At 39.7% G+C, this 26382-nt stretch overlaps 1 protein-coding gene across 1 annotated transcript; it reads left to right on the top strand.

Moving 5' to 3' along the window:
• Positions 1–6909: 6909 nt before the first annotated feature.
• Positions 6910–26231, top strand: LOC132098047 (ubiquitin carboxyl-terminal hydrolase 11-like). Its single transcript, XM_059504152.1, has 21 exons — positions 6910–7133; positions 7831–7940; positions 10539–10669; positions 10776–10893; positions 11738–11883; positions 12119–12180; positions 15680–15776; positions 15863–16036; positions 18038–18196; positions 18723–18947; positions 19256–19339; positions 19505–19599; positions 20478–20684; positions 21195–21295; positions 21740–22207; positions 22441–22511; positions 23479–23591; positions 23765–23914; positions 24664–24779; positions 24873–24961; positions 25756–26231. The coding sequence occupies exons 1-21, from the start codon at positions 7024–7026 to the stop codon at positions 25918–25920; spliced, it is 2991 nt and encodes a 996-aa protein (XP_059360135.1). The 5' UTR covers positions 6910–7023; the 3' UTR covers positions 25921–26231.
• Positions 26232–26382: the final 151 nt, after the last annotated feature.

Genomic DNA, 26382 nt, shown 5'->3' with positions numbered 1-26382 from the left:
CTATGTGCTCAAAAGCCTTTCTCATCCAGAGGATTTTTGCGGATCGCACAATGCAATTTGGAAATAGCTCTTTTTGTCCCATTTTTACCTCAGAAAAAAGTATTGTGTGGTTGTTGTATTGAAGTTTTAGCATGAGACATTTAAAACAGTGCAACTTTGTACATGCACGCACTAAGAAGAATAAACTTAATGAAGTCCACCAGATTTGATAAAAAGAAAAACTCTCCTCACCTTTAACTGTACAGCAAAGTCACTGCTTTGTCAGCTCATAATACACTATTTTATTTTAGACTGTAAGCTCCAATAATTAAGTAGACACTATATTGAGGCAGTTGTGTATTTGATAGCTTTGTGCATCTTATATATCTATTTATTTAAATGATTCTAACTAGGTGTTATTAATTAGCTCTTTAATTTATTTTTATTTTTTGAAATAATGCATTCTTTGATTTAATGTTGATGATTGATCTCTTTGGCCAAAGACAAGCTGGTGCTTTTATAAAGAAACCTGAAGGAAAGGACAGAATTAAATATCAATACACCATCCAGAGTGCACACTTTAACTTGTTTATGTCACAGTGTCTGGGTTGTGTCCCTGGGTGTCCACTAGATGTCCTCCTTCTCACGGTGTCTATCACCTTATCACTTTCTGTCTCCCTTATTTGGTCACCTTCCTCCTTGTTTAGGTAATTGATTGTGTTCCCCACCTGTCTCCTGTTTCCCCATCATCCTTGTGTGTATTTATACCTGGTCTGTCTGAGTCTCAGTCACGGAGTCCTTGTTTAATGTTGATGTTTATTCATGTCCGTCATCTTGCCTTGCCTTGTCTTCGTGTTTTGTTTATGTTTGGATTTGTTGGATATCGACCCCTGCCTGGACTGTTTATTCTTTGGATTGCCCCTTTAATAAATACATACCCGCAATTGGTTCTCTCTCCTGTGTGTTCTCTGTAACACCGAACGTGACAGAAGGACTCCGTCGCACTGAGATCCAGCGGTATGTTTTTTTCCCGTTCCCCAGCCAAGATGGCGGAGCGGAGAGCTAAGTATCTCCGGCTGATCGCTCTCCGCCAAGAGGGCAATGAGGTGGGTGCCCTGGCACAGGTGTTCTGGTCCCTGGCCGAGGGTATGGGATACAACGATGCGGCCTTGAAGGACTACTTCAACGGCGGGCTGGATGATCCAGTGTCTCAGGAGGAGATGGTACATTTAGAGACACTGGACTACTGGGAGTTTGTGTACTATGTGCAGCATCGGCTTCTGTGGAATGCCCCAGCCACTCCGGTCTCTTCCGGTGGGGCGGTCCCCAGCCCAGCACCACTGCTCAAGATGGCCGCCAATCCAGGGCCACAGCACAAGATGGCTGCCAGCCCAGAGCCACAGCACAAGATGGCCGCCAGCCCAGCGCCACAGCACAAGATGGCCGCCAGCCCAGCGCCACAGCACAAGGTGGCCGCCAGCTTGGGGCCACAGCACAAGATGGCCGACTCAACGCCTGAGTCTCCAGATAAGGTGTCACCGGCTCGCCAACATAGAGGACGGAGGAGGAGGAGACAGGCGTCTACCGTTCCTCAAGGCCCAGAGGACGTTCCCGAGGCGGTGCCCGATGCTGTTCCGGAGGCCGAGGCGGGGCCCGATGCTGTTCCGGAGGCCGAGGCGGGGCCCGATGCCGAGGCGGTGCCCGATGCCGAGGCGGTGCCCGATGCTGTTCCGGAGGCTGAGGCGGTGCCCGAAGCCGAGGCGGTGCCCGATGCTGTTCCGGAGGCCGAGGCGGTGCCCGATGCTGTCCCGGAGGCAGAGGCGGTGCCCGATGCCGAGGCGGTGCCCGATGCCGAGGCGGTGCCCGATGCCGAGGCGGTGCCCGATGCCGAGGCGGTGCCCGATGCTGTTCCGGAGGCCGAGGCGGTGCCCGATGCCGAGGCGGTGCCCGATGCTGTTCCGGAGGCCGAGGCGGTGCCCGATGCCGTTCCGGAGGCCGAGGCGGTGCCTGATGCCGAGGCGGTGCCCGATGCTGTTCCGGAGGCCGAGGCGGTGCCCGATGCGGAGGCGGTGCCCGATGCGGAGGCGGTGCCCGATGCGGAGGCGGTGCCCGACGCCAGGGCGGTGCCCGACGCCGAGGCGGTGCCCGATACTGTTCCGGAGGCCGAGGCGGTGCCCGATGCCGAGGCGGTGCCCGATGCTGTTCCGGAGGCCGAGGCGGTGCCCGATGCTGTTCCGGAGGCCGAGGCGGTGCCCGATGCTGTTCCGGAGGCCGAGGCGGTGCCCGATGCCGAGGCTGTTCCGGAGGCCGAGGCGGTGCCCGAGGCCGAGGCTGTTCCGGAGGCCGAGGCGGTGCCCGAGGCCGATGCTGTTCCGGAGGGCGATGCGGTTCCGGAGGGCGAGGCGGTGCCCGATGCTGTTCCGGAGGCCGAGGCGGTGCCCGATGCCGTTCCCGAGGCCGAGGCGGTGCCCGATGCCGTTCCCGAAGCCGAGGCAGTGCCCGATGCCGTTCCCGAGGCCGAGGCGGTGCCCGATGCCGTTCCCGATTCGGTGCCCAAGACCGGTCTAGAGTCAGGGCTAGCTCCTGTTGACCGTCCAGAGTCGAGTCAGGTCCCAGTGGACTCTCCAGAGTCAGGGCCAGTCACTGATGACCTTCCAGAGTCAGGGCGGGTCACCGTTGGACGTTCAGAGTCAAGTCAAGTCACTGGGTGGGCTGCTGCTCGGGCCTGTTGGACTCCGGCATCGACCACAGGGGGGTGGTGGTCATCCGCTCCGCCCTGGGGGACTCTGGCGTCGACCACGAGGACGTGGTGGTCCTCCGCTCCGCCCTGGGGGGCTTCCGCTCTGACCACGAGGACATGGTGGTCCTCTGCTCCGCCCTGGGGGGCTTCCGTTCTGACCACACGGACGTGGTGGTCTTCCATTCCGCCCTGGGGGGCGTCCGCTCTGACCACGAGGACGTGGTGGTCTTCTGCTCCGCCCTGGGGGGCTTCTGCTCTGACCACACGGACATGGTGGTCTTCTGCTCCGCCCTGGGGGGCGCTTGCCCTGACTACACGGTTGTGGTGGTCTTCTGCCCCGCCCTGGAGGACTCTGGCCTCGACCACAAGGACGTGGTGGTCCTCCGCTCCACCCTGGGGGGTTTCCGCTCTGACCACGAGGACGTGGTGGTCTTCGGCTCCACCCTGGGGGGCTTTTTGCTTTGACCACACGGACATGGTGGTCTTCTGCCCCGCCCTGGGGGGGCTTCATGTTGTGTTTGTCTGTTGTTTTCGTATTTACTCCTGTCCCCGTTCCTCTCTGTAGTCTGGCCCTCCATCCCTCCCCCTGAATCTCCTCCAGTCCTCCTCCCTCCTGGTCTTCCTGTTTTGTGTTTACTGTCTGGTGCCTGTTTCCAATGTCTTTCTTTTCTGGCCCTCCGTCCCTCCCCCTGAGCCTCCACCTGTCCGCCTCCCTCCTGGTCTGTCTTGTGTCTGTCGTGGAGCGTCTGGGAGCCGCTCCGTAGAGGGGGGGTTCTGTCACAGTGTCTGGGTTGTGTCCCTGGGTGTCCACTAGATGTCCTCCTTCTCACGGTGTCTATCACCTTATCACTTTCTGTCTCCCTTATTTGGTCACCTTCCTCCTTGTTTAGGTAATTGATTGTGTTCCCCACCTGTCTCCTGTTTCCCCATCATCCTTGTGTGTATTTATACCTGGTCTGTCTGAGTCTCAGTCACGGAGTCCTTGTTTAATGTTGATGTTTATTCATGTCCGTCATCTTGCCTTGCCTTGTCTTCGTGTTTTGTTTATGTTTGGATTTGTTGGATATCGACCCCTGCCTGGACTGTTTATTCTTTGGATTGCCCCTTTAATAAATACATACCCGCAATTGGTTCTCTCTCCTGTGTGTTCTCTGTAACACCGAACGTGACAGTTTAACATTGTAAATAGAGGAATCTGCAGAAGGTTTAATGGATGTATTATATTTGTGTTTTGAGGCGGGTATATTGTGTTGTTTGATTGACAATTTGCATGGGAAACTCTATCTGAAAAGTCGTACTGTGTTACATGAGTAACATGACTGCTGTGTTTTGCTCACATCACATTAAAGAAATGTAGTTCATGTCTTTCTATATTTGCTATTTTTTACATCAGTGTTTTAGGATGTCCATATATTCTGCTGACTTCATAATGCTTAAGAAAATGCAAAACTGGCTGTGTCTATGAAGATGTCATTTTTGAAGCATATTGATGTTGAATGAATGGTACAATCAATAATAGAAAGAGCAAAGCAATCAATTGTAATTAAAGTGAAGTGACATTCAGCCAAGTATGGTGACCCATACTCAGAATTTGTGCTCTGCATTTAACCCATCCGAAGTGCACACACACAGAGCAGTGAACACACACACACTGTGAGCACACACCCGGAGCAGTGGGCAGCCATTTATGCTGTGGCGCCCGGGGAGCAGTTGGGGGTTCGATGCCTTGCTCAAGGGCACCTAAGTCGTGGTATTGAAGGTGGAGAGAGCACTGTACATGCACTCCCCCCACCCACAATTCCTGCCGGCCCGGGACTCGAACTCACAACCTTTCGATTGGGAGTCCGACTCTCTAACCATTAGGCCACGACTTTCTTAAACAGACTGCTGATGGTCAGAATGCTTTGCCACAATAATTCCTACATGAAATAACAACAGTGGGATGCTGTGCTGTGAATAAAACTCATTGTTTTCTGAATATTTCTTAGTTCAGTGTTTCTGTTCTCAAAAATCATTCAATAAAGCCCTACAGCAAGACGTTTGATACATAGAAAATAGAAAAATAAAATATAGATGGTCGTGTGTGCTTTCCACGCATGCCTAAAAACAAAATAAATGTTTCAATAACATCAAGACCTGTTATTTTCTTTGTTCCTATCATTTTTTAAGCATTCATAATGTGTTTTCTATATGCTTAATTGTATTATTTACCTAAAATGTACATTGTATCATTACTTACATAGTCATTTTATTTTATTTCATTTTTAATGGAAAGCAAAATGAGAATCCATAAGCAAATTATCTATTTCATGAAATCTTAATGAAATCAGACTGATTCAGTTCTCACAATTTCATTCGGACTCACAATTTTAGTAGTAGCTCACAGTGAATAATAATTAAATGTGCAAAATCAGAAGATTCAGTGCACAAATCTTATGGAATCCTTTAATGTTTCATGATACCTTTGTGTTGCTTTTGAATCCTTTTTGCAGCTTGAAAACTTCCCATTCATTGTAATTGTGCTTTTTGATTATCTGGGTGAACTTCCTTTGAAAGCATATCAAGTCAGATCTCAATACAGTTCTTTCTTGTAACTTTAGAGAAAGATTCACTTATTATAATGCATTCTAACACATAATGGTCCACGTTCTCATCTATTTTGCATGCACTACTATTGCATTGTTATATGCAATGCACAAACCACTTAACTTAGGTATAAATATTAATGTGTATGAAAAAGAATCATTCTGTCCCTATTTACATAAGTGCTCAAATCATGTGTGACAGTATGTAGGTGAAAAACACATAATGGGCCGGTAAAGATGGTGGAGATTTTTCTTTTTTACAACATATGATTTCTTTTTCTCTACGTTGACAACAGAGGAACCATTAGGCCATTGCAAGCACAGTTTACTCAAGTACGCCTTAACACTAAACCTAGATGACAGACGTGTGCGCTGGAGGTGAAGAAATGATGACATCTGATGATTTGGCAATAGGAGTCTAAACACAGGGCTGCAACAGAGACACTGAAAGGCTCGACAGAGTGAACATTCACCACCAAATTATCAGCTGCTCACACATCAATCAGCTGTCAGTCACAAATATGGAATTATGACAATGACACATTTGCAAGATTCAGGGGCCACATTAACTTTTTGTGCCAGGGAATAGAATAAAATAATTGAAATTATGTAATTTCAGAAAATAAATAATTCCAAGCACTGCAGCCTCTAGAACATGCTTTGTCAGCTTATATTTATTAGTTTGCATTGTTTTTATAAAGAACATTAAAATCTCTTAGGTCTCAAGGCAAATTTCAACATTGCTTGTGCACACACTGAAAACCAAAATGATATACTACAAGATTAATCAGATTAGTTAAAAGGTCCTTTATTAATAAATAAATCAATCAATTTCTGGGTAATTGAAGTTATTCGAATCACTAGTGTCTAAGTGTATTTTTGTCAAACACTGCCGTCTTGTGCCAATTGCATGGTCCTACAGCCAAAACTTTAGGTTACTTGCATAACCTAACACCCATTCTCTGATAACAAGAATGAAGAAATTAAATCATTTTAATGCTTTTTTATTCATCTATATTAGTAATATCTGAATGCATAACATGTAGCACTGTAAATGTCAAATTAAATGTCCATTTTAAAGGTTTAGCCTAAGTGTTGGAATATTATCGTGACATACTGTAACCTACTACTACTAATTTATTATAAATACATTTTAGCTGATTTATGGGGACATTTTTCAGCATTTTAAAACAATAATAGTTAACAGTTAAATTAATTAATACAATAATAATTAATTGCAAAAATGTATATATTTTAAAATAAATGTATAAATAAATATAATATATAAATGTTAGGTAAAAAAATGTTAGCCTGGATGCACTGTAAGTCCCACTATAACTTAAATTGCACTATAAATTTGTATTTATAGATTCATAATAATGAATCTATAAATAAACAGTATATATAAACGTAGTATAAATAAATAAAATCGAATTTTGCTGAATTAAATTGTAGGAAAAAAAATAAAAAAAATATCAGATTAAATGTTTATGGTTCAATTTTTTAAAGTGGGAAGATACTGGTCATATCTTTTTGGATTTATTTTGCAGATTTGATCAAACTCTTCTTCCTTCACACACGCCCTCTCGTCGTACGCCACGCCCTGGAGTTCCTAGCAGGGCGGAAGTTGTCATTCTAACCGCTTCCTACTTCCTGCGTCAAAACATTCCGCTGTGTCTATGCGGCTTTAACGGCGCTTTTCGGATTTTCTGAGTGATTATGGCTGCGAACAGCAGCACCGGATCGTCCACGGAGCCTCCTGGACTAGAGACCCAGTGGCGGGAGATCGACATCCTGAACCAGCAGCTGCTACGGGCCGGAGACAGCTGGTGAGAGAAACTTCAGACTTAATAACAAACAAACATTCAATAAACAACAACACGCATAAATCATTGACAGAAATCTGTAAAACCTATAACACTCTAGAGCTTGTGCGGTTCGAGGGTCTTCAGGTTCTCAAGGGTTTTATAGCAGCCTTGCCAATGTGATAGAGAATTAAATGATTCAGATATCAAATTAAAGAAGGAAACTAACATACAGGTCAGTTTTCAGGCCTAATTATAGATCGGGTTTCCTGGTTTACAGCTTCCTTGGCATCATTAAGTTTTGACAGGTTGCTTGTCTTACCAGATTCGAACACCATCAACTCTAACTTAGCCGCTTTAAACGCTTTAACTTCTTTTCATTTTCATAAAGGAAACGTGAACATGATCAAGTTTTGTGGTGTCCCAAGTCATTAATGCAGTTGTTTTAAGTTTCACTTCCATCTCTAGAAGGTGTGTCAGTCTGTTGTGGGAAAGTTACTTTCGGTTTGTGTTTGTTCCTTGGACAGGAAAGACAGAACTGCTGTATTTCCTTCTTGTCCTTCAAGTCAAATGACAAGTGGTTGGTGTCTTAATCCATGTCTGACACTGGCGCCCTTTACAGTTTACATTAAACAGATTTGTCCTAAAGCTCATTAAATGATGCTGGACTGACACAACCAATTAGTATTGAATGTGAAAGGTGCATGTGTCTGTATTGCAGGTATTTGTTGGATAAAAGATGGTATGATCAGTGGAAAGAGTATGTACATGCCGGGGACCAAAATTCTTCCTCATATCCCGGGAAAATTGATAACACTGAGCTCTATGAAGGTAAGTGCTGCTATTCTGTGTGATGTTATACACAATATCCCATAGTAGCACCATGAACCATTTAATGTCTCGTTTTCTGCAGATCTGTTCCCTTAAAGGAACACTCCGACTTTTTGGGACTTTAGCTTATTCACAGTATCCCCCAGAGTTAGATAAGTCCATACATACCTTTTTCATTTCTGTGCGTTCTGTAAGTGTTATTTGACGCACCCACCGCTAGCCTAGCTTAGCACAAAGACTGGATGTAAATGGATACTGGTAGCATAGTAATCCCAATAAGTGACAAAATAATGCAAACATTTTCCTATTTACATGTTGTGATCTGTATAGTCACAGCGTGTAGAAATAACAAGGCTATATGAGACGGAGAGCATTTTTAATCGTATAAATACTGGGAACTATATTCTCACTAGGCGTAGGAGCACAGCTAACGTTACTTGGGCAGAGTGATTAGCGCAGCACACGAGACCGTAAACAAAACAAACGTGACTAACTAGCTAGACGTGACTCGTGATCATGGCTGACTTTGAGGAATTGGCAGACTCAGAGGAATTTTACTGTGTATCAAACCAAGATCCAGAACCATATAGTTTTGAGCCAGAATACACAGACGAGGAGTTACAAACTTTGGAAGCTGTCAGACGAAGGGAGAATCAGAACGAACACGGACTGGTGGTGTAAATGTGGAACATGCCAACCTATGCTGACAGAAACCGAGTGCCTTTGTTGTAATGAATGGGACCGGGTATTGCCATCAATGTCAAGGCTTGATGACAATCAAAATATTTGCGTCACTACTACAGGAGATTTCTCTGCCCTAATACACCCGGCAGTTGTCTTTTTTCCCATTGTGACAAGATCAACTGGAAGAAACGCCCCATGCTGAGTGAACCTAATGGTCAGCTGTCCACCAAGTAAGTGATTTTGTTATAATGATCATTCATAGTTCAATGAAATTGTAGTATAGCCATTGCATACAGTGTGTCACAATAATAACAATAAAGGGGATACACGGAGCCCCTATCCACGTAATAGTGTCACTACTAAGGTTATATTACATTAGCATGGCCCTGTTACAGTATGGCTAATGTTAGTCATCTCAAAACATAACGGAACACTTACCGCAGCAACAGGTGATCCAATTTGTCCTGTCTTTATTATCGATGGGATGGCTGTATCCTTTAGCACACGTTTCATGGTCCGTGTGGCAACTTGCATTTTTTCAAAATAGTCGTCTACATTAAAATGTTCAGAGCAAACGAAATACTTTGTGATGGTGTTTACAGGTGTGTTTGGATCTATGTCGTTTATGAGCGTTTGTGGTTGGAATTCTATGAAACATCATGGTAATACCTGGTCTCCCCTGTTTGTCGCAGTTCTTTACAATACAGCGAACACCCATGATTGTACACTATAAATCTACTATCTAGTAATTGCTGACTCTATTACTCCAACTCTGAGCGAACTGTCTTCTCCTCACCACGGCGCGTCTCGGGTGCTGCGCTAATCACTCCGCCCAAGTAGCCACTCCGCCCAAGTAACGTTAGCTGTGCTCCTACGCCTAGTGAGAATATAGTTCCCAGTATTTATACGATTAAAAATGCTCTCCGTCTCATATAGCCTTGTTATTTCTACACACTGTGACTATACAGACCACAACATGTAAATAGGAAAATGTTTGCATTATTTTGTCACTTATTGGGATTACTATGCTACCAGTATCCATTTACATCCAGTCTTTGTGCTAAGCTAGGCTAGCGGTGGGTGCGTCAAATAACACTTACAGAACGCACAGAAATAAAAAAGGTATGTATGGACTTATCTAACTCTGGGGGATACTGTGAATAAGCTAAAGTCCCAAAAAGTCGGAGTGTTCCTTTAAAGAAGTAGTTCACTTAAAAAATTAAATTGCTGAAAAGTTACTCGCCATCAAGCCATCCAAGATTAAGTTTGTTTCTTCAACAAAACAAATATAGAGAAATGTAGTATTATGTCATTCACTCACCAGTGGAAACTGTGGAATGGGTGCCGTCAGAATGAGAATCCAAACAGCTGATAAAAACATCACAATAATCCACAAGTAATCCACACAAATCAAGTCCTCTAATGAACATTTTGTGAAGTTAAAAGATACATGTTAGTAAGAAACAAATCCATAATGTATGCATCTTCTGGCTAGACTATGAGTCCATAATCCATAGTAATGCATCAAAGTTATTGTATAGAGGACTTGTATTTTAGCTGGAAGCAATGGTTCAAAGTTAAAAATACCGTAATGGTGAATCTGCTTCTTAAAAAAAATCTTGCTTAACAAGATGTTTATTGATGCACTGAAGTTATTTGCATTACTTTTGGATCATTGTGATGTTTTATCAGCTGTTTGGAATCTCATTCTGACGGCACCCATTTACTGCAGAGGACCCGTTGGTGAGCAAGTGATATAATGCTACATTTCTCCAAATCTGTTCTAATGAAGAAACAACATCATCAACATCTTGAACTGAAAATGTTCAGCAAATGTAAATTTTTGGCTGAACAATTCCTTAAATAATTGTGGAGGTAGAAGATGTTTTGAAATACTTTGTATGCTTTCTGTAGATCTGGATTCCTATCATCTGAAAGAGAGGCTGTCTGAGAATGAGGACTTTGTCCTGGTCCCTGCAGAAGCCTGGCATAAACTTTTGTCATGGTATGACATGATGGACGATCAACCTCCTTTGGAGAGAAAGGTAGTGTTAACTTTTCTTTCTATTAAAATTAAATGAGATGTTAAATTCAGAATTGGCGGTGTTTGTCATTATTTGAGGATGATGTGAAATCATCTTCTCTTTGCAGGTTGTTGATCTTCCCAGCACTGTTAAAGTAGAGGTCTACCCTGTGGAGATCTACCTCTGTCTTTCTAGCAACATGGAGAGTACTGTATCTGCAAGCTTCAGTCGATCAGACAAGATACGTGAGTACAGGCTGTTGATGGATAGAAAAAGAAAAGTGTTTGGACACTTAAAAATGTCTGATTAAAGATACAGAGCTTTCTGCATGTAAAATCACTGCAATAAATATCGGGACTAGGGCTTCTGTTTTAAATAACGCAAAATAAGTAAAAATAAATTCGGTCCACTTTCCAGCAACACTGTACACACTGTGTACCGTTCAAAAGTTTAGGGTCAGTACACTTTTTGATAGAAGTCTGTTATGTTCTTCGAGGCTGCATTTATTTAATCAAAATTTCACAAAAACAGTAATATTGTGAAATAATATTAACATTTACAATAACTGTTTTCTATTCGAATATGTTTTAAAATGTAATTTATTCCTTTGATGATCAGTGTCACATTTAAAAATGATTCTAATATGCTGATTTGTTGCTGATTTATTATTATAATTTTTTTTTTATTGTACATTTATATTTTTTTATGGGTTCCTTGATTAAATAGATTGTTGTTATTTGAAAAACTTTTTTTTTAAATTATTATTAAGAAAAGCTACAATTTCTGCTAGCCATAAGCATTAAATTATGCTTGATAAACAGGCATACTAAATGTCTTACACTATACTTAATTTAAAATAAACTAAATGTCTTCTTTGGCACACCAAATGTTAAGCTCAAACTCTGGATTGCCACTTAATTTACAGAACGTTGTTCTCACAGATCTTATTTTATTTTTGGCATGTAATTATGTTTTGTAAACAGATGTGTGAAACCCCTCAGGGTATTGGCAGCCTGGTGTATCTGAGGTACAGATCTCTGAGTGAGTGTGTGTGTGTAAATCTCTCACATGTGTATCTGTGTTTGATAGACGCTATACATCAAAAGATACGGCAACATTTTAACGTGTCAGAGACTGCTGAGAGCCGACTGTGGATGAGGAGTACAGATACAAGCTCAGAGAGGCTACGCAACCTTAACATGACTGTCCTAGACACCTGCCTCAGCTCCGGCATGGTAAAATACACACCTACCATTTACACTCCTAAACTCTGGTTATCTGTTATGTTATGTAACCACTTGGTGACATATACTGTTATAAGCACTGCCTGCAACCTCACCTGGCAGGTTTGTCATATCGACAAACTTTGTTACTATTAAATGAATGCTCTATCATGGGCCACCCTGCATGTGTTTGTGTGTATGTGTGTGTGTGTGTGTTGTGTCCTAACATGCTCTGCTCACTCTGCAGACAGTGATTATGGAGATCAGGAATGCGGATGGTACGTGGCCCACATCTAGGCCTCAGATCATGTGAGTATGAAGACACCAGCTTCCTTCTCTCGTGCATTAATGCAGGTTTCCTTTCTGTTTTTGTTTAGGAAAATGAAAAAAGACACAAGTCTAAAGCACAAAATGCTCAAACATCCACATATGTATCATCAGCCCCATTCATTTACATTGGTTGCTAGTTGTAGTAGGTTAAATGCTTATATCCTATAGAAATCGCAAGCCAAATGTGATGAGTGTAGCACAAATCAATTTTAATATCAGTCAAACGAACTATCAAAAATAATCATTTATGCCTTCTATGCCAGAGTCCAATAAAAAAAATAAACCATTATAGTAGGTTTTAAAGAGTCTTATCATGAGGAATATTTGGTTTTTGCACTATAAATCTTTCAGTTTCCCAAATCAAAAGACCATTAATTGAACCTTGGCTGCAAAATGACTGGATCTGCACTTCCACAACTTTATGATGTGATGGTCTATTACAGTGCCACAAAGCATTGTATTATAGTCAAGAGAAATTTATCCATATAGCGCTTTTTGAATGCACATTATTTCAAAGCAGCATCGTTTTTGTGTCAATACCCCTATAATGCACAGCATGGGTCTAAAATGACCCATATTCATTTCCTGTGTTATTTCAGTTAGGGATGAGTGATTCTTTAGCTGAATCTCTGAAAGAAATACATTTTATTATTTATTATTATTTATTATTTCATTAAATTATTTAATTTCATTAAATATCTTGTTTTTGATTTCCACAAATAATTATGTTTATTTGTCCTTTCATTACTTTATAAAAAACACTGTTTTTGTATTTCTAAATGAATTTTACACACACAAGTCAAAAATAGAAACATTTGCTAATTTTTTGCAAGTAGGAACGTATTTACTGCAGAAAACTATTCACCTGCCCCACATTTCACAACTCAGAATAGCTGCTTTTGTATAATTGATCCATTTAGACTTATTTTATAATTTATTACCTCAGAAAATATTTTATGTATTGTGAAATATAACTGGATATAATATTTGAATGTTGGGCTAATGTTGCCTTGACCTTGAAATCTACTAGTGAGACAGAGAAACATGTCCAATACCATTATCTTGCTTGTTGTTAAAATATTCTATTTTAACTAGCTAATGTTAGCTAGGTCAACAAAATGAGTCAAAATAATACATTATTATATACAAGCATATATCATTGCTGTCAGGTGGAAACCTCGTTTCTCAACGTTTCATCATTTATATATTTCTTGTCAAATCAGTAAAATTGGTCACCCTTTATGTCTGTGTTGTGGTCCTGAAAAGTAATTGTTTTGTACATAAAAGGTTTCTGTCTGACAGCGACAATATTTAATCACTATATACATGATCAACTGCTTGTTAGTATAGCTTATTCCAGACATTCTAGAAGATTAACGGCTGAAATGTTTGTAGAGATGCTGCATGATGAGGAAGATCAAAATTCTTAGTCCTGAATCAGAGTATGAAATATCTGATGCTACATAGACTATGTGCCACGGGGTCAGTTTGGAGTTGTGGGTGTAAATCCAGCTCTCCTAGATGAAGAAGACTCATTTGATGTCTGATGAGTCCTCAGGCCCAGTCCAATAGATTGAGTAAAAATGGTTTGCACCTACACAGAGGTAGCCCCATGGTGCTGTGGTACAGTGTGCTGGATGTTCACCTTCAATGCCTACACAAGTGGTGGTCAGTGTTGGTCCTGGAGATCCACAGTCCTGCAGAGTTGAGGTCCAACCCTAATCAAACACACCTGAACAAGCTAGTCAAGGTCTAAAGGTTACTATAAAAAAACAACAAGCTGCTAGGTTTTTATCAAGGTTGAAGCAAAACTCTGCAGGACTGTGGCTCTCCAGGGCAGACATTGGCCACCCCTTGTCTACACCAACCTTGATTGTGTGTGGTGTGACCAATGCATGACAGCTATTTAGCAAGGAGCTTGTCATTCCACATAGGAAGAGGTGTTTGGAGGGCACACACACCACCTTCAAAACCACATTTACAGAGTCAATGGGAAGATGTGGGATAAAAAAACAAAACACAATCACCACCCGGCCACAGTTTTGCATCCGACAGAAGGGTCAGTCGAAGAGAAAGAGGTTCAGGATATGCCCCTGTTGTTCAGTGTGAGGCCTTTTTTTTTTGTAAGGAGCACAAACCTGTAGTTGTCATTTGTGAGGCATGTAAGCACTGAGATGGCGATTTGAGTGTGATTTTTATTTTGTTAGTTTTATTTTTATCTATTCGGTCCCATTCACTACAGTTGCACCACAGACAGTTCAATTTCTGTGTTATCGGCCATCAGTGATATGTGTATGTTATGTGTGACAAAGTGACAGATAAATATATTTCAAGTGTTAAATGGGTTGGTCTAAATAACTGCTAAAATAATTATTTAAAAAAATGTCTATATTGTTTAGTTTTATCATGCTTGGATGATGCATGATAAATGTGATGATGTGGTAACAAAAAACCTAGAAAATAAAATCAAATATTAATTTGTGGTCATTCTAAAATGATATTTTGAATATTCATGCATAATGGAATTTATAGATCAGGGAATATTTAATGCTGGAATTAACTGATTTCAAAAGATTTTAAAAAAGCCCAGCGATGTATGAAATAGGATAGGAAATGAATACGGGTCATTTTAGACCCATGTTGTGTATTAGAAGGGATTTTCATAGCTTGTGCAACACAGTGTTAATATCATAATGTCTTATAGTCCCATTTAGCAGATTAGGGCAATAATGTTGTTTTGTGAAATTTGGTGACAATAAAAGTATAGTATGCATCACATTACATGAGTGTACTATATTTATGCAGATGAATTTGGATGAACTTATATTTCCAACATTTTATATAGAGCTGGACGATAATAAAGTTATATTTTGTAACTAGTTATTGCAACTAGTAATAGTTTTGTATATAGTGAATATTGCTATATGTGACTGTACTGTATGCATGCTGGCCAGTGTTATAGTTTACATTAATATAATATATTTTATAGTCATGGATTGTATGGTTTAAAAGAATGGTTTGCAAAAGTGCTCAAAAAAATAACAGATGCCGGTTACACTGAATTCTTAATATTAACCTATCCCTAAATGTCTCATTTTAACTGTCAAAGAGAGAATGGAAAATAGTTGTATGAATATAAATTATAACTGCTTGTGCTGCAAAAAGGTTTACTAACATTATAAGATTAACCTCAAATTTATCTGCTCTGGGTGTGTGCTCACAGTGTGTGTGTGTGTGTTCACTGCTCTGTGTGTGTGCATTTCGGATGGGTTAAATGCAGAGCACAAATTCTGAGTATGGGTCACCATACTTGGCTGAATGTCACTTCACTTATTAACCTCAAATTTAATGAAAACCTACCTAGTAAGTCACTGTAAGTTTCTTAGCAAAAAATGCTGTTCAGATGGGCAGCTCACTGAGCTCTGAAACGTCACTTTTATTGGATATTTGGAATTTATATGGAATTTTGTGTCTCTAGGCGGAACTCTGCTGATGAGGACTCGTATCGAGGGCCTCCTGGAGTGTGTGGCCTCACAAACCTAGGCAACACCTGCTTCATGAACTCTGCTTTACAGGTCAGAGGTCATGCATTGCTGAACACTCAGTCACATAACTTCTACAAAAGGCTTTTCTTGAAATGAATTGTGTATTTTCCCCACAGTGTCTGAGTAACACGCCACCACTGACTGAGTATTTTCTGAGGAACTCGTATCTGGAGGAGCTGAACTTCACCAACCCTCTGGGCATGAAGGGAGAAATTGCTGAAGCCTACGCAGATGTTATCAAACAGATGTGGTCAGGCAGGCACTATTCTGTGGTTCCTCGGGTATTTAAGGTAACGTAGTTGTAGTGATCATCAGTATGCATTGCCATTTTGTAGTGCAAAACCACACCAGTGGAACTGAAATCAATTGGTCCATTTCAAATCTGGTTCCCATTCTAATTCATAATACAATTTCCCCTTTTCTTTTTATCATTACCTGTCCTTTTTCTGTTTTCATATCTTAATACAGTGGTTCCCAACCTTTTTCAACTCGCGGCCCACACATCCAAACATATATGTTTGCGTGGCCCACTGCAAAAAAAAATAATAATAATAACTGACCCCGCTATTGTACGGTTAATAACTTAGTACTCAGAAGCTAGATTGTTAACTGTATTTATTGAATGAACTAGGGCTGTGCGATATGGGGAAAAAAACATCGCGATTTCTTTGATCAATTTTGATATTTCGATTTTAATCACAATTTTGACGCACACATATATGCTTTACAGTCATAAATGCATTCAGGATGAATTTGAAACATATTTCCAAAAGAAAACCAATTAGAGCTTTATCAAAAAGTTGTAACGTCTCTAGAACAGACATAAGTCAAAATAATCACTAAAGGTGTAACAACATTTATAGACTTATGGCAAAAAATAAATAAAATATAAATATATACAGTTATGTGTGCGGTGCAGAAGCAGCAGAGAGAGTGCATTAATGTAACGCGAAAGCACATTAAAATAATGCACGAGAGCGAATCTCTCCGCTCGCACGCAAATTTCCTTTTGCTCTGTCACAAAACCAGACGAGATTGCTCAGATACACGCTGCTCTCACCCGGAGAGAGTGTGCGCACTTAAAACGTTTCTCATCACACTTAAACTGCGTCCTGTGCACTCACAACTCTCTCTATGCTCATGTGCTAGATATTAATTTTTGCACGTTTTTATTTAAAGCCTTTTACCTCGTGCAGTGTGAACGCTCTGATCCGTTAACATGGGCGCGGAAAAAAGGCGCATCGCAGACAGTGTGTGAACCTGGAGTTAGGCATATGCCCAGTCTGTTCTGTTCTCGCAGTAGGCGCTGCATTCTGATTGGATCAGATAGCATAATGCGGGAGGTCAGAGCCGCGGAAAATCTTGCTATAAAGCGATTTAGAAATCGCGCAGGCTCAAATCGTTATTTTATGACGATTTCTACGCACAGCCCTAGAATGAACTGGCAATGAACAGAAAATAACTCGGACTGGCACCCCTCAGCAAAACGGGAAAACCAGATCCAGGCAGAGCTCGGCAGCGGGTAGACAGTCAGCGGAGCAAGCAGTAAGGGAACACGTTGACAGCATTTATGCATGTTTGAATTTGTTGTTCTGTAGCATATGCAGCAAAAATATCTAAGATAAATTGGTGGTTTATTCTTAAATCAATCAGCAAGCTCCAATAGTGGAAGCATAGTTACAGTTTAATATTTATTTTTTGTTATTTAATTATATATATGAAATATATTATTATTTATTTTATTAGTAATTGGTGGCCCACCTACAAAGGGGGCCGCGGCCCACAGGTTGAAAACCACTGTCTTAATAAAATAACTTTTAATATGAAGAAACAACTATGATTACAGTAATCGTTTAATGTTTTTGGAAGATGTTTCTTATATTCACCAAATCTGCATTTACTATATCAAAAACAAAGTAAAAACAGTAAAATTGTGAAATATTATATTACAATTTACGATAACTGTTTCGGTATTTTTTAAAAATAATTTCTGATGCTTGCAATCCTGAATTTAGCAGCCATTACTCCAGTCTTTAGTGTCACATGATTCTTAAGAAATCATTATAATGCTGATATCCTGCTCAAGAAACATTGTGTGAAAAACATAAAAATAAAAAACAGCATTTATTTGAAACAGAAATCTTTTGTAACATTTTAAATGCCTTTACGGTCACGTTTGATCAGTGTAAGTCATTTATAGGCTGTAAACAGTATTTATGATAGTTTGTTTTTAGTTTTGCTCCTTTAATAGTACAGAAATTAAGCAGCATTGTGTGTGTATGTCTTTGCAGACCAAGGTCGGCCACTTTGCGTCACAGTTTCTGGGCTACCAGCAACACGACTCTCAGGAGCTGCTGTCTTTCCTGTTGGACGGTCTGCATGAAGACCTCAACAGGGTTAAAAAGAAGGAGTATATTGAACTCAGGGATGCTGATGGCAGACCTGACCAGGTGCCTTTTACACACACACACTAGTACACACCATATTTATCAGTGTCACATATCACTTTATCGATAGTTCATTTATTAAATGCTGTTGTCACTCTTGTTTACAACCAAACAGAGTAAATGTGAAAATAAAAGTAATTAACTTTATTTTATAGAATAATACATTTTTATTATTTCATAATTACATTTCCATGGTTAATTAGTTTATTAGTCATTATTAGTAATTGTGTAAGTTTTTTCAGGATTGTTTGATTAAATATTTTTTTTTTCAAACTTTTGATTGGTAGTGTATATTGTTACAAAAAAATTCTATTTTGAATACATGTTGTTCTTTTTCCTTTTTGTATTCATCATATAATAATAAATAAGCTTATTATTATTTTATTTTATCTTTTTTTTTTACCAGTTTTTCCAGCTTAGTCTCTGTTAAATCCACTATTGGTCAAAATGTTAAGTGTAACAATATTTATAACTCCACATCAAAACAAAGTGTTGCTATGGGAATCACATTTCTATTTGTGTATTGCAGGAAGTTGCTGAGGAAGCATGGCGCAACCATTTGCGGCGGAACGATTCGGTCATTGTCGACACATTCCACGGGTTGTTTAAATCAACGCTGGTGTGTCCCGAATGCAACAAGGTCTCTGTGACCTTCGACCCCTTCTGCTACTTGAGCGTGCCCTTACCTGTTAGTAAGGAGAGGGTCATGGAGGTGTTCTATGTATCGCTGGATCCCATGGCCAAACCAACCCAGGTTTGTATTATGTCATATACTTAAAACAAAAAAAACAAAATGCTCAGTCACTTTTGGCAGGAAAAGCAGCATATGTGCTGCATGACATACATGTCTATTATGAGTGAATCCATGCTATGAGTTTGGCAGATGTGAATGATGTAGCACTGCAGGTTTGTAAACAGGAAGCCAGCTGGTGGTGTGTCATGATATCATCAGAACCAGTTTTGCTTAGGGCCAAGTAGTCTGTTGAACAGAGTTTAATAAGGATTCTTATTAAAGAGTTTAATAAGTGATGACTGATAATTGTGTCTGTCTTCCCTCTGCAGTATCGTCTGATTGTACCTAAAGCTGGCCGAGTGATTGACCTGTGCACTGCCCTCTCTCAGGCAACAGGAGTCCCTCCCAACCAGGTTCTAACAAGCATTTTAACTACTAAAACACTTGTTGTTTACAAGTGGCTTTTGGCTATAATCTTGGTTTGGTTAATGCTGTGACCTTGTATCCATTTTAAGTTTGATTTACTACTGATAAATGCTGTATTTGTTCTGGGCTAATAAATGATCTGCTCTTCACAGATGGCTGTGGCTGATGTTTTCAATCACCGCTTCTATAGGATTTACCAGGCTGACGAATCCTTAAGCTGTATATTGGACCGGGATGATATATTTGTGTAAGATAGAACTAATCTGAGTAAACGGCTTTAATCATACAGACATGCCAACACACAAATATACAGGTCTTATTAAGCCTGGTTCATTAAGTTTTAAATATTATATATTTATATAAAAATCAATTTATATATTTTTTAAATTGTTGTTAGTGTCTTGAATTTTCCAAGCCTTTAGCTTTAAATATTATTTCCTTGCAAAATATAATTCATAATATGATATATATTTTTATAAAATTATATAAACATATTCTTTTTTTTTTCAGTTGTTGTTAGTGTCTGACTTTTCCGAGCCTTTAAGATTTGTTGATTTCATTTCATATAATGCTGTTTATTTTCAAAATATAATTCATAGTGCATTACAGTGGGGGAAATATTTATTTGATCCCCTGCTGATTTTGTAAGTTTCTTACAAAGAAATGAAGGGTCTGTAATTTTTATGGTAGGTTTATTTTAACAGATAGAGACAGAATACCAACCAAAAAATCCAGTAAAAACACATTATATAAAGGTTAGAGATTGATTTGCATTTCAGTAAGTGAATTAAGTATTGATCCCCTACCAATCAGCAAGAATTCTGGTTATGTGTCCATGTGGAAAACAGATTAGTCCTGCCACTTTAACAAGTTATTCCTAATGTCAGCTCGTTAGGTGTACAAGACACCTGTCCACACAATCTGTATCTTCCATTCCAACATCTCCCACCACCATTGGGAAAGACCAAAGAGCTGCCAAAGGATGTCAGAGACAAGATTGTAGATCTGCACAAGACTAGAATGGGCTACAAGACCATCTTTTAAGAAAAGAAAACAATATGTATCAAAGCTGCATCTTGAGACAAACGGCTAAGTCTAAATGTGTTTTGTGATTTGTTGACGCAGGTATCAGCTGAGCAACGGTTGTGTGGATAAGGATGGTGAGGAGGTGGTTATGGCCATCTATATGCGTGAACGCTCCCATTACAGAGATTACGGCTCTGGAAGCAACAACTATGGTACCTCCCTGTTCGGTCACCCGCTGCTGATGACTGTGCCACGCACCCAGTGCACACGGGAAGATCTCTACCAGCTCATCCTCAAAAGACTGGCGTAAGTCTAATCAGTCATGCATGTTTGTAACAAGCTAGTTTTCATTAAATATTGGGATTGTTTAGTTTTTAATATGTTGTACATTTTTTAGTTATAAAAGGTAAACGCATACAATGACCATTATGATATCATTTCTACAATAAAACAAAAATAGTCATATTTATATGGTTAAAAAATTGTTAGCTGCTATGTATGCCATTAGTCCTGGAATCAAAATTCATTAATTATACAGAAAGCAGATGCTTTGTATTTTTCCTTTATTTATGCATTTTTAACTGCATTGTATAGATTATTTAAACAATTTGTACATATTTTACTGCCACTAGATGCATTGAATTATTAGTTTCTTTGTATAAATCTGGTAACTAACTGCTTCAATATGTTGTTATTGTGCATTTTTATTTCAGGGTCATTGGTTTTTGGGTGCATAAATCTGTCGTGATCAGTTTTTTTTTTTTCATGCCAAAGTTGGGTTGCCATTCATATGTGTCATAATTGTGTCCTGCACAGGCGATATGTCCGTCCCCTTGACCCTTCAGAAGAAGTAGAGGAGGAGGAAGAAGAAGATGAGGAAGATTTGTACAAGGCTCAAACCAATGGAGTTAGTGATGGTATGAATAAAGGAAATGTATACTTTTATTCTGCAAGGATGCATTAAATTCACTAAAAGTGATGGTAAAGCCATTTATAATTTTACAAAGTATTTCTATTTCAAATAAATGCTGTTCTTTAAAATGTTCTATTCATCAAAGAATTTTAATAAAAATACCAGTTTCCACTAAAATATTAAGTTTTAAAGTTTCTTAACAAAATGTTTCTTGAACAGTAGATCGGCATATTAGAATCATTTCTAATGATGCTGAAAATTCACAGGAATAAATGTAATTTTTAGATATATTTAAATAAAAACAGTTATGTTAAATAGTCATAATATTTCACATAACTGTTATTTTATCAAATAGATGCAGTTTTGATGAGTATAAGAGACTTCTTCTTTTAAAATCTTGAAATGACCCCACAATTGTGTGTACAAACAATGATTCATTTCTGAACAGATGAGGGCGAGGAAGACTCTGAGGAGGCAGGGCCATCTAAGAAAGAGGAGGAGACTCAAGAAAGAGGCCATGCCGAAGAGCAGAACAACTGCCAATCAGAAGCCAGCCCGAGCAGCGACGGGGAGGAGAGAGCTGAGGAGGAGGAGTCGAGCAGCGAACCGGACCGGGGCAGCAGTACAGAGGAGGGCCAATCAGCATGCGGCAGCACTGACACCAACTCCCAAGATGCCACTGACGGGAACCAAAGTACTGGTGTGGAACCTTTGGCAAAGGAGGAAGAGGACGAAGATGACGATGAGGAAGAAGAAGAGGAGGCCGCATCTTGCGCTCAGGCAAACAAGAAGCTTCCGGGAAGACGGCGCTACACTGAGAAGCAGAAAAAAGCCCTCTTTACCATTCAGGCGGTGAACTCTAATGGCACCACGGAGCGAGGGATGGGAGAGGCGGACGGTGGCTTCTCCTTCAGCTGTAAGTACATACTAATGAGAAACTCAATTTATTACAGACACTTCTGATGCTTTTGTACAACTTCAGGGTCATGTGCGCAGAAGTGAGGGTCATAACAAATTGAGATTGCGTGTCTTTTATCTCTCCGGCTGCTCAATTCGCATCTTTTCATAGACATGGTATCTTTTAACTCCGAGTGTTCATAAGTAGAAATGTTCCTGCTCTTAATGCCGTGACTCACTGTTTCTGTTTAGCTCAGCCATACATCGCCATCGACTGGGACCCTGACATGAAGAAGAAGTACTACAATGAGAATGAAGCCGAGGTAAGATTGCTAATGAACTCTTTGATCCTTAAAAAAATGCTTTTTGTCTGTTATTGCAATCTCTCATATAAGTCTCAATCCAGTCTATTCCATTAGAAGTTTTGTGTCAAGTATTACTCCTAATGCAGTGATGCGTCTGTATTGCATAACCGCAGTAAATTTAGGTCACCTTCGCTTATGTAGAGCTTTATACAATACAGATTGTTTCAAAGCAACTTCACAGTGATGCAAGGGAAAATAACAGAATTGATAATATGCAAATCCTGCTGTAAAGCTTTTTTTTTAGAAAGACAGTATTATTCATTATTCAGCTGTGGTCAGTTCAGTGTTGATTCAGATCAGTAATGGTGTAAAGCAGCTCAATTGTGAAACAAGTTCAATTTAGCTATAAGAAGCTCTACAGAAGGCCTACTGTCATTATCCAGATCGAGTCAGTTCAGTTAAATAACAGTATCATTGTTGCACTGTATTATGAGACTAATTCAATTCAGCTGTACCGAAGCTCTACAGAAGACAATATTTTCAGTATTCTGCTTAAATTCAGTTAAAGTTTTGTTATCATCCGATAATGTCAGTGCAGTAAAATCAGTAATGTTACTAAATATCAAGTGTTTTAAACCAGCGCTGCATCTTTTCTTTGTCAGTATTTTTTTTAAACCGTGGCTCTCAACCCAACGCAGCACCCAAGTTTATCATGTACATAAATATAAACACACATGCTTTTAAAATGTACAAAAACTTGTGCTCAACAGTCAGGAACCACTGGTCTGCTATCACAGTGATTTTTTTAAAGCTTTTTAATATGCAAAATATGCTTAAATGCAGTATTTACTTGATCATTTAATTGAATACATATCGAAATCCATTATTTCTGTCATCTTTTGTTACAAAACCTAACCTTGAGTCTTTTTCGAGCTATGCAAACTGCAGCATTTCTGTTGCAAACTTGTTTTTTATGTGTATGCAGAAATATATAAAGCATCAGAGCATGGACGTCCCTCACCAGCAAATCACAGTGCAGCTGCAGGAATGTATAGAGCTCTTTACCACAGTAGAGACACTGGAAGAGGAAAACCCCTGGTAATCTATTACTTAAACCTATTACAGATTCTAGTCTTTTATTCCAGTCTATCCTTCATGACCATGAAGAAAGAGAAACCTATAAGCATCTGTTTCATGATTACTGTTGTATTTAAAGAACCTGATTGCTTCCTCCGCACGCATAGCTCTGTGTTTGTTCATATGGTCTGTAGGTATTGTCCAACATGTAAAAAGCATCAGCTTGCTACTAAGAAATTGGATCTGTGGTCTTTGCCTGAGGTTCTTATCATCCATTTAAAGCGCTTCTCCTACACAAAATACTCTCGAGAGAAACTGGATACCATCGTGGAGTTCCCCCTGCGGTAAGATGAAGACATACATACACTAGTATTCAAAAATGTGGGTTGGTAACATTTTTACATGTTTTTGAAAGAAGTACATTTTGCTCACCAAGGTTATATTTATGTTATCAAATGTATAGTAAAACAGTAATATTGTGAAATATACTTGGAATTTAATATAATGTTTTTTATTTGAACATATTGTAAAATTTAATTTGTGTGTGATCAAAGCTGAATTTTCAGCATCATTCCTCCAGTCTTCAGTGTAACATGATCCTTCAGAAATCAGTCTTAAATGCTGATTTGCAGCTTAAGAAACATTTCTGGTTATTATTGAAAACAGTTGTGTAATTTAATATTTTTGTGCATACCACAATACAGTTTTTCAAGAATTTTTAATAAATAGAAAATTAAATATAACAGCAGTTATTTGAAAAGGAGGTCTTTTATAATATTTTAAATCTTTACTGTAATTTGGGATCAGTGTTTTGTGTCGTTGCTGAATAAAATTAGTAATGTCTTTCAAAAAAGAAGGAAAAAGTCTTACTGACCACAAACTTTTGAAATGTATTGTACAATTATAAATGCTTTTATTTTTGATGTGATGGTGATGGGGTCATAAATGTTCGTTCACATCCTTAAAATAATTAAATTGATGAGCAAGCTTTATATTTTTTTCAATGGTTGATACTCAGACTATTACATTTTCATGTGGTTCAAATGTTGTTATTGCTCTGGTGAAAAGCAGCTTTCTCTCTCTCTGACTGCAGGGATCTGGACTTCTCAGGTTTCCTCCTAAAGAAGACCGTGAACAGTACTGAACCTCCCTGTAGATATGACCTGATCTCTGTGTCCAACCACTTCGGCGGACTCCGAGATGGACACTGTATGCATCAGTTTCTTAGCCTTCATTGAGAAGCATGCTCATTTGATTAGTGACAATAACATTGCACAAACATTTTCCTTTTCCCTCTTCTAGATACTAGTTACGCTCAGAACAAGGACAATGGTCAGTGGTATTACTTTGACGACAGCAAGGTGACCTATGCAAGGGAGGAACAAATAGTGGTGAGATGAATGCACCTTTCTGTGGTTTGCATTATCAACATGAAATCAAAATAGACTTTTTATGTTTTTTATTAAATTTCCTAGGTCTTGCCGCCCATGACTCACCAGTGCACGTTCTTCTTAAATGAAATGTTTGTTTTTCCTCAAAATACAATAACTTTCTTAGCCTCTGAAATGACTGGGCCACATGTGTCAAAAAAACTGGTCTGTTTAAAATGATATCCACAAGAAATGGTCATAACAGTGGAGTAGAGTTTATTTATTCTACATGAACTCATGGTGGTTGCCAGATTGAGATCATGTGATGTCAGGGCGTAATTTAAGAGTTGGCTATAATATCATTGCAAATACAATTCATAAGTTTACTATATAGTGCGTAAGGAGATTTACAAAAGTACATCTAAACATTTACATTTATGCATTTAGTAGACACTTTTATCTAAAGTGACTTACAGTGCATTCAGGCTACACATTATTTTACCAGTATAAACAAGTCAAACCATTTAATAAGCACAATATGGGTCATGTGTCTTGATAGCGCAATGCTCTACCAACTGAGCTGAAAATTCAGCATTGCATTACAAGAATAAATTACATTTTTTTAATATATTTGAATAGAAAACAGTGATTTGAAATTTTAATTATATATATTTTTTTATTTGAGCAAATAAATGCAGCCTTGGTAATCATGATATAATTTTCAAAAACATTAAAAAAACATGCAGAAGCCAAACCTTTGAATGGTGTTTAAATACAATAGGTCTGTAATGTTTACTCTCCATCTATTCCTGTAGACCAGCGCCGTCTACCTTCTGTTCTACCAGCGCCAAGACAAGATCCGCCAGCCCACCGTCCCTCCACCCGTCCCCTCCTCCAGCCAGCCCGAGAACCACGTCTCATCCCAGACCCATGATGGCATGGATGGAGCCTCTTCCTGTGTCAGCATGGAGACGGACTGATTTCTATCCACTTCATTCTTTCTCCCTCTCAACTTCATAATCAACAGAAACTTGAAGCTTCGCCTCTGCTCTGACTGCGACAGGAAGTGCAAGGCAGGGGCACCTCTCTCAGGCTGGTGCACGAGCATCATGGGGTGGGAATGTAGATTTATGTGTTGTTTTTTTATCTGTATGACAAACTCAAGGAAACGGGTTAGGCTGGTATCGGCGGATTCAGAGATCATGCACTGATTTGTCTGCGGCGTGCTTCAGTGACGATGAGAATTCGGAGAATGAGGTTTGCACCACAGTTCATCGTCACCGACATTCTCCGAATTCTCATCGTCACTGAAGTTCTTTATTTTTTCCTAAGCTTGCTTTTCTGAGCTAGCTCAGCTGCTGTTCACGGTGGTGATGTTTGATCTGAACGTACAACCTTCAGCTATCAGTCATAAATCAGTTTATTCCAGCAGCGACGTTCAT

Source organism: Carassius carassius, chromosome 21, assembly GCF_963082965.1.
Source record: "Carassius carassius chromosome 21, fCarCar2.1, whole genome shotgun sequence".
Classification (NCBI taxonomy): domain Eukaryota; kingdom Metazoa; phylum Chordata; class Actinopteri; order Cypriniformes; family Cyprinidae; genus Carassius; species Carassius carassius.
The sequence above is the reverse complement of the archived record's forward strand: the minus strand, read 5'-3'. Positions and strand labels throughout refer to the sequence as shown.